This window comes from Marmota marmota, unplaced genomic scaffold (genome assembly GCF_001458135.2).
Source record: "Marmota marmota marmota unplaced genomic scaffold, marMar, whole genome shotgun sequence".
Lineage (NCBI taxonomy): Eukaryota > Metazoa > Chordata > Mammalia > Rodentia > Sciuridae > Marmota > Marmota marmota.
The window spans coordinates 697,260-714,035 of record NW_026000245.1 but is presented as its reverse complement, the minus strand read 5'-3'; the positions used below and the strand labels follow the sequence as shown (position 1 = coordinate 714,035).

General features: G+C 34.1%; 1 protein-coding gene across 1 annotated transcript; it reads left to right on the top strand.

Annotated features, from left to right (window-relative positions):
- LOC107159954 (histone acetyltransferase type B catalytic subunit-like) lies at window positions 1–1,569 on the top strand. Its single transcript, XM_048796273.1, is given in 1 exon segment — window positions 1–1,569. A coding segment is annotated over 1 exon segment (1,260 nt). The 5' UTR covers window positions 1–38; the 3' UTR covers window positions 1,299–1,569.
- The last annotated feature ends 15,207 nt before the right edge of the window (window positions 1,570–16,776 follow it).

The following is a 16,776-nucleotide window of genomic DNA, read 5'->3' as shown; positions in this document are numbered from 1 at the left end:
TTCATCCTTCCTCAGCCGCGGGTGCTCGCAGCTCGGAAATGGCGGGATTTGGTGCTATGGAGAAGTTTTTGGTAGAATACAAGAGTGCAGTAGAGAAGAAGCTGGAAGAGTATAAATGTAACACCAATACAGCAATTGAATTAAAATTAGTTCATTTTCCTGAAGATCTTGAGAATGACATTAGAACTTTCTTTCCTGAATATACCCATCAACTCTTTGGGGATGATGAAACTGCTTTTGGTTACAAGGGTCTGAAGATCTTGTTATACTATATTGCCGGTAGTCTCTCAACAATGTTTCGCGTTGAATATGCATCTAAAGTCGATGAGAACTTTGACAGTGTGGAGGCAGATAATGTTGAAGGCAAAATCAGACAAATCATTCCACCTGGATTTTGCACAAACACAAATGATTTTCTTTCTTTGCTGGAAAAGGAAATTGATTTCAAGCCATTTGGGACCTTACTTCATACATACTCAGTTCTCAGTCCAACAGGAGGAGAAAACTTTACTTTTCAGATATACAAGGCTGACATGACATGTAGAGGCTTTCGAGAATATCATGAAAGGCTTCAGACCTTTTTGATGTGGTTTATTGAAACTGCTAGCTTTATTGACGTGGATGATGAAAGATGGCACTACTTTCTAGTATTTGAGAAGTATAATAAGGATGGAGCTACACTCTTTGTGACCGTAGGCTACATGACAGTCTATAATTACTATGTGTACCCAGACAAAAGCCGGCCATGTGTAAGTCAGATGCTGATATTGACTCCATTTCAAGGTCAAGGCCATGGTGCTCAACTTCTTGAAACAGTTCATAGATACTACATTGCATCTCCTACAGTTCTTGATATTACAGCGGAAGATCCATCCAAAAGCTATGTGAAATTAAGAGACTTTGTGCTTGTGAAGCTTTGTCAAGATTTGCCCTGTTTTTCCCGGGAAAAATTAATGCAAGGATTCAATGAAGAGATGGCAATGGAAGCACAACAGAAGTTCAAAATCAATAAGCAACACACTAGATGGGTTTATGAGATTCTTTGATTGCTGGTAACTGACATGAGTGATGCTGAACAATACAGAAGTTATAGGCTGGATATTAAAAGAAGACTAATTAGCCCATATAAGAAAAAACAAAGAGATCTTGCTAAAATGAAAAAATGTCTCAGACCAGAAGAACTGACAAACCAGATGAACCAAATAGAAATAAGCATGCAACATGAACAGCTGGAAGAAAGCTTTCAGGAACTAGTGGAAGATTACCGACGTGTTATTGAACGACTTGCTCAGGAGTAAAGATTATACTACTCTGTACAGGAAGCCTGCAAATTTCTGTACATTGTGCTGTGGAAAACCTGATGGTTAATTTTCAAATATTGTAACATTTTACTTACATTAAATGTTATGTATGTTATCTTTAGTTGAATATTTTCTTCTGGAGAGATTGTATATTTTAAAATACTGTCTAGAGTTTATGAGCATATATTGCATTAAAAAAAGATATAGCTTCTGAAATACTATGGTTGCTTTCTTCTTAACCAGTATAATAAATGCTTAGTTGTGATATGAAAAAAAAAAAAAGAAAAAAGAAAAACAAAGGTGGAAGGTTGTTTCTGATATGTGGATGCTAACACACAACAAGGGAGTGGGGGAAGAATAGATTAGAAAAAGGGGAATGAAGGAAGGGAGAGGGGATAAGAATAGGAAAGACAGTAGAATGAATCTGACATAACTTTATTATGTACGTATATGAATATACCACAGTGAATCTCATCATGTACATCCAAAAGACTGGGATCCTAATTAGAATAAGATGTACTCCATGTTTGAATAAATATATCAAAATATACTCTACTGTCATGTATAACTAAAAAGAACAAAAATAAATGAAAAATATTTTTAAATACTTGTTCAACCAATAAAGTCTTAGTTGACAAATTTTAACACATTCTACATAACTGTTATTTAATCTACCTTGGTTTCACTATCTGGGCTCATGTCTGTGGTCTAATGAGAAAGAGGGCTTCTGCAAAATCTGAACAGGTCACTTCACTAAAGCCTAGTAAAGATTCCACCTCTTGGGTCCCCTTCTTCCTCCGGGAGAAGTCTTTTCTGCTGTCCTTTAATAAACTTCTAATTTCTACTCTGAAAAAAATAAAATAAAATAAAGCCTAGTAAAACACTAAGAAACAAAACTGCTTTAGGAAATCTGTAGCAGAGAGTAACACCAAAAGCAATAGATGCAGGCATTTTCCTTGATTCCCTTTCCTTTCTTCCACTCCAGTATTCACATAAAGATATTATAAATATAGCCAGGCCACACGAGAGCTAGAAACTGGAAGACTAGGAGCAGAATTCCTACTTGCTTTCTTTCAGAGGCTTCTGACCATTTTTTTCCACTGTGGCTGAGTACTATTTTAATTTTGGTATGTAATAGATCAAATAGCTCTGAGTTTGAATCTCAATTTTAACACTTACTAGCTACCATTTAAAAACTGCTTAACCTCTTGAAGATTCCACTTCCTTATTTTTGAAGTGGAATAACAAAATCTAACCTCATTAGTAGTGATATATTATACAATAGGCAGAATAAGTATGTACTTGGTGAACTAGCAAAGCATCAAGATAAAATAATAAAATATTTCTGAGACCCCAGCACTGCAGAAAATATATATATTTTGAGAAAGTTCGACAGGAAAAAAAGTATTCAAATAGTCATCAAAGTAGGGATTTTATAATATCATCGGTATTATTTAAAATTATATTAGGTCTGTGCTTGCATTGGGGGAGTGGTGACAAAGCACCATAATCTTTTCAGTGCTCATTGGAGTGGTAAGTCTCAACATGGCCCTGTTCACAGCATGGATATAAAGGTTGTGATGTGATTGAAGCAATATTTGGCCTAAAGAAGCTCTTAGTAGATGTTGACTGATTTAATGATCTGTATAACAGCTTCTTCTTCTCACTTATACCTCTACTTCCTCATAACTTCAGCTTACACAGCCAACTCCAAACATTGCTCTATAAGACTTTCAGTTAAGAGTTTGTCATAATTGAACACAATATTCTATGTCTCTTAGTTCAAATCCTCAAGAACAAAAACTCTAAGTGTATTGAACCCAAGCAATTTTAGGCAGAAGTGGAAGTATGCAGAGCAGAGCAGAGTTGAATCATATCACCACCTAAGACCCCTTCTGCTCTTTTTTTTCCCCTTGCAATAAGAGTTATTTTAGTCTTGAGAAGTCAGATTTTGCTAGTTCATGCTATGGTAAAAATAATCCCTAAGGCTGGGGATGTAGCTCAGTGGTAAAGTGGTTGTCTGGAATGTGTGAGGCCCTTGATTCAATCCCCAGCAAAATTAATCAATTATTTTTTTAAATCACACCAAAATTCATGTTATTTAAAATAATAAATGTTTATTTCTGGCCCATATCCCATGTTGACTGCAGGTTGGCTGTGACTCTGATTCACACATTTTCTTCATGCTAGGATCCACACTGAAGGAAGATGTCCTACCTATGATGCACCATTTTTGTGACAAAGAGAAAGGAGCAATGGCAAAATAACTGATATCAAGTAAAGTTTTTGCTTAGACAGTATATAAGTCACATTTGTCAAAGAAAAGTACATAGCCTACTCTAGAGCTTGGAAGTATAATCCTCCTATGGGAAAGGCAGTGAATAAATGGGAAAAATAACAACTTAGCACACTATGGGGAGCAAGTTTTTAAGAAATACATATTACAATCACGTGAAGAGCCATAATATTTACAAAGCATAACTTAAACAGTAACAGACAATGTTGGGAACGACTGCTCAAGAATACTAATTTAAGGTCTCTCAAGTCACTAAACAATCTGAAGTAGTTTCCAGTGAGCAGGACAGAGTATCATTTTCCACACAAAAGTTCTGTAAACCAGTCAATATTGAAGTGTTTTGTAGACAGCAAAGCAACAAAAATATGCATTGCCCTAAATTTTATTATATACATACATATATCTTTCCATACTAGGTGCACAAATGACTCCCTAAGAGAGCCATTTTATTGTTTTTAATAAATTGAGGAATTTAGAAAACAAATTTTTCTAAGTAGATAACTTTTGCACTTAAATCTAATCAGTTTCTTCTGCTTCATTAAAATCTGAATTTAGGGGAACATTATAATTAAATTAATTTAAAATTCTATGAGGAGCATCAATTCTTAGTGCCATAAAAAATTTAATAATGATGTCATTTGATGCCAGAACAGTCCAGGAAACCTGTAGACAATATTATATAATGAAACCATTCTTTTTCAAAGTGACCATAACACAAAGGTAAAAAATGTATAACTTTAGGCATTTGCAATTAGTAGCAAAAGGCATGATTACATACTTTATGCTCTATGGAAAAATATCCTAAATCTAATATTGATCTTTGGAATTGTAGCAAAAAAATGATGAAAGTGAAGGAACCATTTAATTGCTGTCTCTACTCTCCCTACAGTAAGGAGACAATACCATCTGTTGCTCCTCATGTCAAAGAACCAATTTAGCTTTAGTTTCTGAGAGACCTACAGCAAACCCAAAGGAGGTATCACACCAAGTAGTGTCTGAAGATTTACAGAAGTAAACCTGCATTTTTTATCCTACTTAAGCAAAGTACTTACTTTGATACGAAAAATTGAAAGAAAACCTATTTTTATAAGAAACCAATTTTTTACACATCTTTTATTCTTTACAAAGTAAAATCAATGCAATGAGGTATGGTATTTTAAAAATTAGTTAAAGCACACAATTTTTCATTTTTTTAAGATAATTTAAGCTAAAACTTCCTTATATGGGTTTTTTTTAAAGATTTTATTGAATCTGCCCAAAAGCCAAGGCAACTTCATGCATCAGGTACTACATCCACAGCATTTAAGGCCTAAGTTTACTTAACAAAACAAAAACATTTTAGGTAACAAAATTAAAAATAAACAAGTAGTACTCGATCAAACTAAAAAGTTTTGCACAGCAAAGGAAATAATTAACACAATTGAAAGGAAGCCTATAGAATGAGAGAAAATAGTTGCAAATGACATGTCTGATAAGAGGTTAATATCCAAAATACATAAGGGATTTATACACCTTAATAGCAAAAAACAAAAACAACAATAACAAATAACCAAATTTAAAACTGGGCAAAGATTCAGAATAGATATTTCCAAAGAAGACAACAGATACATGAAAATGTGTTCAACAACACTAATCAGGGAAATATAACTAAAAACCACAATGAAGCAGCATCTCACAAATGTCAGCAAGGATGTGAAGAAAAGGAAACTCTGGTACGCTAGTGGTGAGAATATAGGTTAGCATAGTTATCACAAAAAAAAAAAAAAAAAAAAAACAGAGCGGGGGGTCCTAAAAAAGTTAGAAATAGAACTACCATATGACTTAGAAATTCCACTTATGAGTGTTTATCCAAAGGAAATAAAATCAGTATCTTAAAAGAGATATCTGTACCTTCATGTTTCCTGCTCCATTATTCATAATAGTCAAGAATAGTCAAGAGAAACAACTGAGTGCCCACTGACAAATGTATATATGAAATTGTGGTGTGTTTATATGTTTGTGTGAAGACATATGGAATATATATTGTAGAATGTTATATATTATTCAGTCTTTTAAAAAGAATAACATGGAGCAATATGGGTGATCCTGGAAGACATTATGCTAAGTAAACTGAGCCAAACACAAAAAGACAAATACTGTCTGATCCCACTCATATGAAATCTAAAACAATCCAAGCTCATGGAAGCAAAGTGTACAATGGGTCTTTCCAGGGTGAGACAGGGGCTGAGGGAAATAAAGAGATGAAGATGTTCATCAAAAATTCCAGACATTTACTTAAAATATGAGTAAATTCTGAGAATCAAATGTACAACATAGCAACTACAATCAATAATACCATATTGTATACTTGAAATTTTCCAAGACAGTAGATCTTAAATATTCTCACCAAACACACAAAGAAACTAGTAACTAAGGTGATGAATGTATTCATTAACTTGATTATAGTAATTACATCACTACGTATGTGTATCACAACACATTTCACTAAATATATAAATCAAGATATACTGTACATCTTTAAAATATGCAATATAAAATTTTTATTTGTCAATTATACCCCAAAAAAGCAGGAGAAAAGATTTTAAGCTTTCTTACAAAAACTGTTTATACATACACACACACACACACACACACACACACACACAGAAAATTTTTAAAACAAATAATTATATATAATCAGGAATTTTTTTAAAGAGTATAATCACCTACAGGCACATCAATGTTTATAGCAGCACAATTCACAATAGCCAAGTTAAGGAATCAGCCCCGATGCCTATGAATAGATGACTGGATAAAGAAAATGCAATAAATATACCCAATGAAGTTTTACTCAATCTTAGGGAAGAATGAAATTATAGCATTGATGATAAAATGGATGGAAATGGAGAACATCAGGCTAATTGACATAAGCCAAATTCAGAAAGTCAAAGGCCAAATATTGTCTGTCATATGCAGAAACTAGAGCATGATCCCATGAAAACAGAAAGGAGATCAGTGGAGTAGAAGAAGAGAATAGAGGGGGAGGGAGGAAAGATGGAAAAAGGACGAAGCTGCAGAATGAAATTGACCCAATTATGCTATGTACATATATAAATATACCACAATGAATTCCACATGTATGTATATCTATAAAGCACAATTAGAACATCAGTAACTAATTAAAAGGAAGATAGTAGAGTGGACAAAGGGGAACAGGCTGAGGGAGGAGGAAAAGGAAAGAGTAGGGACTAAAATGGAGCAAATTATATTCCATGCATGTATGATTTTGCCATCATGAATCCCACTATTATGTATAACTATAATGCACTAATTAAAAAAAACATTTAAGCAAAAAAAACTGAGAGTGAGGAGGCTGAGTCTGACTCTGACTCTCACAGTCATTGCAGTACATTGAGCTCCATTGAGACAGCGTGGGGCAAGGGAGAGCTGGATGGGCACTGGGAAACTCTGTGTTTTGCTGAGGAAAAACAACTAAACATGAGCAAAGGAGAGCCTAAGAAGCTGAGAAGCAAAATGTCATCATATGCATTCTTTGTGCAAACTTGCCGTCGAGAGTACAAGAAGCAGCACCCAGATGCTTCAGTCAGCTTCTCAGAATTTTCTAATAAGTGCTCAAAGAGGTGAAAGACCATTTCTGCTAAAGAGAAAGGAAAATTTGAAGACATAGTAAAGGTGGATTGTGGTGAGCCGTTCTAATTAGACCGTGGCCGCCATTAGAAGATGGCGCCGGCTTCCACTGTGGCCTGTGATAAACAACTCCTAATATGGAGAATTGGCACGCAATCCCTTACCACCCTATGAGAAAGGTCCACGTGGCAGCTTAAGATTGGTATGCTGGAGGCTTTATTAGGCTGTGCTTGGGCGCTCGGCGACGGGTCACTAGAAGATGATACATGAATCAAGGCCTGAATAAACTGCTGAAGGAAGAATCCTGTGTCATGTTTTCCCTTGCCTGCGAGGGGTCGCGGCAGTGGATAAGGCCCATTATGAAAGAGAAATGAGAACAAACTAATAAACAAAAAGGCTAGCATCATTTAATAGCCCCTTGGCCTTAAAAAATATTAGAAAAATAATCATAGAATATCTAATTTTAAAAAGTATAACTTCTAGGTATACATTCTAATAATAAAACATTGCAAAATGTATTCTAATGAATAGTTTTATTATTTATATGCTAAATTCATTATGTTAATAGTAACTAGGTTAATGACTATAAGGATGTTAAATGCCAGGAAACAACTCCCAGAAATGATGGCTTGGCTTTTGAATAGCTAATCTAAAACCCTCACTTCAATCAGAAACAAATAGCTGGGCCAGTCCTCAGCTCCTAGTTTATGACTATAATACTATACCATATACATTATGAGGAAGCTTAGACTTTGTTTCTTTGTATTTTGGTAGGCAAGAGGTGAACAGAGAAATAGCAGATGAATTTAGCTAAACTGGAAGCTCAAGTTACTAAGTTTCAAATTAAAGAAAAATAGTGGCCACATTACATCATAATTTACACCCCACCCATGAAATTATCATCTCATATTTCTAAGTTCAAGTCTCAAATATGCAATTGGGAAACTTCTTTAAAGGCTGCACTTCCAGTAAAACTAATTAAAAAGATCTGGAGCAGGGCCTGGAATTTGAATCTTACATAATCTTCCAGGTGATTCTGACACTTTTAAGAAACAGGCCTAAAATACAAATGATCTCTGTCAGTTCCAAATAGATTTCTGCCCCAAATGACAAGGAAATGTACCAGCGATCAGTTGTAGCCCATCCAGGTCTAAACTTGATATCCTTCATAATAAATAACAGTTTTCAAAAGGTCCAGACCAACTAAATATTAAGAAGAAAACCAGAAAAATTCAAATGGCCTCTACTCTGGCAGGTTAACAACAGGCCTCCAATTAATGGAGACAACAGGTTATTCTTTTTAAAAATGTGATCTAATCCAGACTCTGGGACCAAATACATATCATCATACCTAGGAGACTGAGAAAATAGATTAATTGGCAACCTAGGGAACTCACCATTCAGTTTTGTCAATAATTTTGGAGAAGAGGGAAGTTTTTCATAATGGTTAAATGTTATTTGTCCCTCTTTGAACAGATTTTAAGAAAGATGAGCCCAGTAAAAAGAAGCAAACTATCTGTAATTTTAATATGCAGTTATGTTAAATATGACCTGTTCCTTCCCATTATTACTTAACAAACTGTATTTAGTTATAAATTTTTTCCTCATATCCCCTGATTTTCATATCACCCTGAATTTCCCCCAGTTTGCCTATGAGGCTAGAAAAAAACAGTAATTTTTTTTCTCAAAACTCTATATTTTCTAAACATCAAATGCATCTGTGGTTTTTCTAGCACATGTGTTAAATTAATTCTCTTTTAGAGTTATGGATATCAAAGACACTATTTTCTTTTCATGATATGACATCTTGAATAATCCATTTTCTTTCAAACTAGCAACATATTATTTCACTCCCAGGAGTGACTGCCTGTCATCTTTAAAGTAACCATACTATTCAAACACTGTTTACAATGGTAGATCCAATGTCTTTGAACTGAACTGTTTTTTGTTTGTTTGTTTTGTATACTGAAAAATGACTGGTTTCTGTGTTTTCATTGAAACAAGGATAGGTGTGCACTGTAATACACAGTAATAGATTTCTAATGTCTACATTCTACACAAAGAAATTAAATTTTCTTTGAAAATTGTAAGCAGCAGTAAGTAGCTCTTCCTTAAGAAAAATAAACTTTGTATTGCTTCTTAGACTTTGGAAGTCACTGTATTTAAGGCTCATGGCCTCCCTTGGGATATGTACTCAGAATGTTAAATTTTCTATATAGTTTATAAATATTTTTATTATAAATTTATGAATGTTTAGGACATAAGTATGTGAATATTGATCATCCCCATCAGTGACTCTCAGTAAGAGCCTTCTATATGCAAAGTACCACTGAAGATGAAGCTACAGAAGGTTCAGGATTTGTAACTTCAGATAATAGCAGTTCATATGTAAAATGCTCATCTCCTGGACCTGGAGATGTAGACGTTCGTTTTCCCAAGTTTTCTATCAGAACAACAAAACTAATGCTATCCTGAACATACAAATAAAATGTGACTAATGCAAAGTCAATGGCAAATGATTTTTAAGTTTTATTTTTTGCAAATACTGTTCTGATTTGCCTATTCCCTCCTGAGCTGTCTAATGCAATAGTCCCTATACAAATGTTACTATTGAGCACTTGAAATTAAGCTAGCCCAATTGGGAGGTGCTGTCAGTATAAACTACACAGTAATTTCAGTCAGCACCAAAAATAATGCAAATGATATTTATTATATGTTGAAATGATATTATTTAGATATATTAGGTTTAAAATGTCTTATTAAAATTCTTTTTACTTGGTATTTTCTTTTTGATCACTTTTAAATGCAACTTCTAGAAAATTTTAAATTATGCATGTGGCTCACATTATAATGCTATAATGAAAAGCACTGAAACTAGTCAGTCTCTCTCTCTCTCTCTCTCTCTCTCTCTCTCTCTCTCATAGATACTGAATGGTACACAATTATAGATATATGATATGACTTAAATTAGGGGTATCATGTTACAATGATAAAGAATAAAATTAGAAAGCCATCAAAAGGACTATGTAACCTCAAATCTATCACTAAATGCATTAACCATACATGCCACCAATGAATCCAGAAAGTTGTAACAATGTGTCTAGTTGTGATAGCAGCAAAAAGTCAGTCCTGTTGGTTCAGATCCTGCAGAAGAAGGCTGGTCACTTGGAAAATCCTTAGCACATGCAATATCTGAATGCTTACATGTTTATATTTGTAAAGAATTATGATGATAATGATGATGACATGATTATTATCATTATTATCATAACTACAATTTACTGAACACCTAATTTGTATCAGGAACTCTACAAAGTTTCTTTGTGTACTCTTCTTACTAATCCTACTAGGTATATCAAAGTAGGCTAAATTCTGAAATAAACATCCCCCAAGTTTCAGCAGCTAACATAATAAATGTTATTTCTTGCTTTCATCTGATTAAGTGGCAGAGACTGGCAGCAGGCTCTGATTCAGGCCCCTTCTGTCATATAGTTCTTATGTCTCAAAGGTCTGTGGAGTCGTGCCCCATCAGCCAGCAAATGGATAAACAAGAGAAAAGAGCACAGGGAAGATTTTTGTGGGTCAAGGATGTGGTGCATTTTATTTCCACTCTTACATTCCATTATAAGAGTTCAGCAATGGAAACACAATCTACAAGGCAGGCTGAAAGATGAAATGTAGCTGTGCCCAGAAAGAAAAAGAGAACATGGATATTGATGAGCATTAGCAATCTCTACAACTGGTAGATATCATATCTATTTTACAAATGAGGAAACAGAGTATCAGAAACAAAAGTAAATTCTCCAAGATCAAAGGTCTAGAAAATAACATCCAACACAGTTCTGTAACCCTAAAGCTCATAGTTCCCCCTCTACACACACAAGGAAACACTTAATAATTTGTGGGAATTGTCACGATTTTGGTATACTTACCTTAGCAGGAGGATTAGGCAAATGACCAGGAGATGACAGAGTATTAAATTGTCTGTCCTCTCCTGGCCATTACAAAAAGGCAATGTTGGAAAAGCCAGTTTAGAAAATCAAAATTTAACTTTGCATCATTAAAGAATATATCTATAAGACTTGATATCAACCTTCAACAAACAAACAAGAAACAAAATTAATGGGGTAGGTTATTACATTGCCAAAATACTGAATACTCAAATACATATGTCCCCAGGATTTCCATAAATAATTACCAGCTGGCAGGATTGGTATGAGAAAAACCAAAGAATATTGTGTTTTGAGAGCTGAAATAATCTCTTACTTATCCCAAAACCAAAAATATTCAGAATACCTTACTAATCAGATTTCCTTTAAAATCCTATTAAATAATAACTATTGCTTGAATTGGTGAGCCTAAGCTATTCTAAGATACTCAAATTTCTTCTGAATTACCAAAGACAGCTTTTCTCGTATTTAACTTGATCTTTAGGAACTCTTAAAAATTATCTCATTAAATCTTGATATTTTATGTAGGCTACTTATGTTAAACCAGTCACATTGTCCAAAATTTATAATCATTTCATTTCCTGATCATTTCTTTTTAAATGATGCATTATAATTATACATAACAACAAAATTCACTGCTACATATTCATACATGTACACAATACAAAAATATTATTTGATCAGTTTCATTACCCAGTACCTTATTTCCTGATATTTCTAAGAAAAAAAAACTAATTGTTTTTGGGAGAAGAAAAGAACATGGAATGATTAACATGAAATTGGAGCATTGTCTTTATAGTTAGATGACTAATGAGCTGGATGTTAAGTGTAAATGAAATTGCTAGATGTGAGAATCATTAAATTTATTTGACTATAAAAGAAATCAAGGCAGATGAAAAGGTTAGATTAAAAAGTCTAGAACAATTCATAGGAGACCTTGAAGTTCACAGATTTGAAATTTGAATTTGATTCAAAAGATCACATTAAGCTCTAAGATTGCTGCTGATGCCAATGATCAAATTGCTGATGCTAATAATCGAATTTCTTTTAGTGGCCACTGATCTATATATACCTTTGGTTGAGGAGAGAAAGTCTAGAAATGAAGAGATAGAAAAACTGTTTAGAAAGACAATGACTATGGTGGTGAAAGGGGAGAAATCCAAAAATGTTAGACATTCATTATGTTTTTTTCTCTATTTTTATATTCATTACATCTCAAAAGCACTTCATCCACTTCCATATCTTGTTAGTCAATATCCCTGACTCTACTGAATTCACGAACATATTTCTCAGAGGATAGTTTTATGTTTTAGTTCTATTTCCATTCTCAGAATGTTATTTATCTAATCTCAAGCCTTCTTGGGAAATCATATATTGGAAATCTTATACTTACAATGTATTTTTTTTCTAAGCTTAATGTGATAAGCATGATTTCTACAAGTCTGGGGGGGGGAAAGATTTTATGTCTTACCTCCATACTTGTGGGCACATGGCTTGAGTTTTCCACTAACAGGTACTGTCCCCTTACTGGGTGAATGGTATATTCATTAGGTAATATGCTGTTAAGTATCATGTAAGAGTTTTGTTCATCAAAGCTTCCCCACTATCTTGCTCAGAGACAATCCTCAAATTCAAAACTGTCTCAGCTTCAAATGTCATGTAGTACTATTGAGTTCAGAGCTTACCCAAGTTTATTTACTATCATGTGTCAAGCACTATGCTGAATACCTTTAAAAAATATCAAAATAACTGTCCTATTAATCCAGTCATCTTATCTGGCAAATGGAATCCTCATCCTGTCTTTGAGATAAACTCCTGAGGGAAATCCCATTGCTTTTAATCCTGTGAATCTGCATTCTCATGAACAACTGCAGAACTCTTGATTTCACACATTTCACTTCTTACAGCTGCTGCTTTTCTATTCTACATGAAGCTCCTTACCTTGATTTCCCAAGCCACACAAATGATTCAATACAATGTGTTTTTACATTACCAAAATTCCAAAACAACAAAATATTGTAAATAAGATATTTATGGTATTTAAATTTTTGGCTAATGTGACACCATGGAATTTTTCATGTTTTTTCACAGGATCCAGCCTCTTATCCATATTACATGGCTTTTTTCTAACTGTATTCTTTCTTCCTGGCATTTCTCCTAGTATGTGTGTGTGTGTGTGTGTGAGCCACAAAATAGGTGGCACAACATAAATATGGCATAGACGCACATATAAAGGAATACCCACACACACATACATATGTATATAAAAAGAGAGAAACTCTCAATCTAAAAAAGAAAGCGTCTCAGAGGAGATAAATTTCACAGTTCACATATCTTAAAAATTCAGACAATTTAACTCTAAATGCCTGTGTCGTTAAAACACGATGCTAGAATTTAAATTTTTATTTAATTAATAAATTATTAATAAAATTATTTTTAAAACCCAGCTTTAGGTTCACAAGAAAACTGACCAGTTTCCATATATCTGTCTCCCAACCCTCCTAGATACAGATATAGATACAGATAAAAGCTACCCAACTATCAATATGCTGTATTATATGGATACATATTACCATCAATAAACATAGATTGATTCATTATTATCCTTAATAGTTCATGATTTGCATTAGGGTTCATTTTCAGTGATGTATCAAGGAGAATAAATGCTGGATCATATGGTAAGAAAAAGCTTAGTTTGAAAAGCAACTGCCAGACTGACTTCTAAAGTGATTGTGTCATTCTTCATTTCTACCAAAAATGAATGAGCATTCTTGTAGCTCCACATCCTCACAAGTATTAGGTATTATCAGTGTTTTGAATGTTGGTTATTTTAATATGTGCATAATGGTATCTCATTATTATTTTAATTTTCAATTTTCTAGTGAAATATGATGCTAAACATCTTTTCATGGGTTTAACTGCAATTCCTATATCATCCTCAATGAAGTGTCCATTTAGGCAATGTCATTTTTTATAAGACTTGATAACATTGATCATGTTGTATTATCTTTGACTCTACTTTTAAAATTAAAGAGGCTTCTTCAATGCTCTCATTATATAGATAAAAAATTAAGTACAGGTTAAAACTGAATTCATGAAGAAGACAGTAGAATATGGAAAGAACCCCATGTTAATGGATAGACATAATTAATATTATTAAAATGGACATATTTCCAAAAACTATATATATATATATATATATATATATATATATATATATATATATTAAATTCAATCTCCATTAAAATACCAACGACATTCTTCACAAAACTAGAAAAGAATCCTAAATTTCATTTGGAAGGAAAAAAATGCCCAGAATAGCCCCCCAAAAATTCTAAGCCAAAAAATCAATGCTGGAGGCTTCACAATACCTGGGTTCAAATTATACTACAGGGCTACAGTAACAAAAAACTGCAAGGTGCTCCCATAAAAACAGACACACAGACCAATGGCACTGAATAGAAGACACAGAGACAAACCCATACAATATGGTCATCTGATTCTTTTTTTTCTTCAAAATAACTAATTCATATTTCTTTAACTTGGGAAATGTAAAAACTTGAAGACAAAGGAATCCTTTTCAATAGCACTTTATTGTTGAATTTGCCAATAGTCTACCTTATTGATTTTTATAGATATCTTTCCTCCCCTTTGTACTGTAAGCAAAAATAATAAATTCTAATATAGACTCTTATACTTTGTAGAATAAAAATTCTAATATTGTTTCTTACACTCTATAACATAAATGCAGTCTATCCCAATTTTTTATTCCACCCCACAGCAAGAAATACATCATCATAATCCACAACAGATACATACATAATGTGTGTTAAGAGAGATGAACAAAGGCAAACAAAAAGAGGATAAGAGAACATAACAAAATTTCACCATCAAATATTATCCTTACTATGTCTGTCACACACTGATGGGTCATCTGATTCTTGATAAAGGCATAAAAAAACACATACTGGAGAAACACTGCCTTTTTAACAAATGGTGCTGGGAAACTGGATATTCATATAAAGATGAATGTATCTAGATCCTTATCTTTCACCCTGCACACAAGCCAACACAAACTTTGCAACTGCTAGGGTCAACACTCCAACAAACAGACACAGGAAACAAACTTTTCAATAGAACTTTTAAAGCTCAGAAAATAATAAGAAGAATTAACAAACGAATAGTATCAAATTTAAAAGAAAAGGAAATAGTTAAGAGTGTGAGGAGAGAATCTACAGAACAGGATAAATTCTTTGCTAACTATCACTAAATGAGCAAATGAACAGACACTTCTCAGAAGAACAAATGGCCAACAAATATATGAAAAAATATTCAACAACTTTTTGCAAATTAGGGAAATGTAAATCAAAACTACACTGAGATTTTATCTCACTCCAGTTATAATGGCAGCCATCAAGAATATGAATAACAATAAATGCTAGAGAGAATGTGAGGGAAAAGAAAACTTTTACAATGTTGATGAGATTTTAAATTGGTAAAATCAGTAAAGAGGTTCCTCAAAAGTCTAGAAATGGAACTATCACATTACCCAGCTATACCACTCCTTGGTACTTATCCTAAAGAATTAAAGCCAGAACTACAGAAATACATACATACCCATGTTTATGGCAGTGTAATTCACAATAGTCAAATTATGGAACCATCTAGTTGTACATCATCAGATGAATGGATAAAGAAAATGTGGCTGGGTCCCATGGCCCACGCCTGTAATCCTAGCAGATCAGGAGGCTGAGGCAAGAGGCTCACCAGTCCAAAGCCAGCCTCAGCACAAGTGAGGTGCTAAACAACTCAATGAGACCCTGTCTCTAAATAAAATACAAAATAGGGCTTGGATATGGCTCAGTGGTCTAGTGACCCTGAGTTCAATTCCCAGTACCCACCCCCGCCAAAAAAAAAGAAATAAAATGTGGTATATATTCATCATGGAGCTTTATTTGGCCATAAAGAAGAATGAAATTATGTCATTTGCTGGTAAACTAGAGACATCATCCTAAGAGAAATAAGCAAATTCAGAAAGTGAATGGTTATTTCCTCTCATATGTGAAACTAGAGAGAGAAATGGGGCAGGGATGGTGTGGGGAGAATCTTCTGAAAATAGAAGAAAACCAGTGGAGTAGAGGAAGTAGACCAGGATGGGGGCATTGGGGAGGAAAAAGGTAGGATCTGGAAAATAATATTGACCAAATTATACTGCTACATTGTGTGCACATGTGAATATGTCACAATAAATCCCATTGTTATGAATAACTACCATGCAATGATAAAAAAGGGGAAAAAAAGAACTAGAGAGAAGGATGTAGAACAAGAAGAGTATTACACCACAAGGTGGAGGCTAAGAATTGCTGCAGAGAAGCCCCACGTTTGCCAAACGCTTACTGCTGCACTCACAAATTTCCTGTGGGGTCCTGATAGAAATTTGCATGCACCATAGGCCATTTAGGGATGGAGAAAGTTAAGTAAGACTAAAGCAGGAGCCGCCCCCTCCCCCTGCGCCTGCAAGGTAGACGGAACTGTGACCACCCACAGAACAGGCCCAGCGGCCTGCTGAGGGGCAGAGCCGCCCCCCACCCCCCGCGCCTGC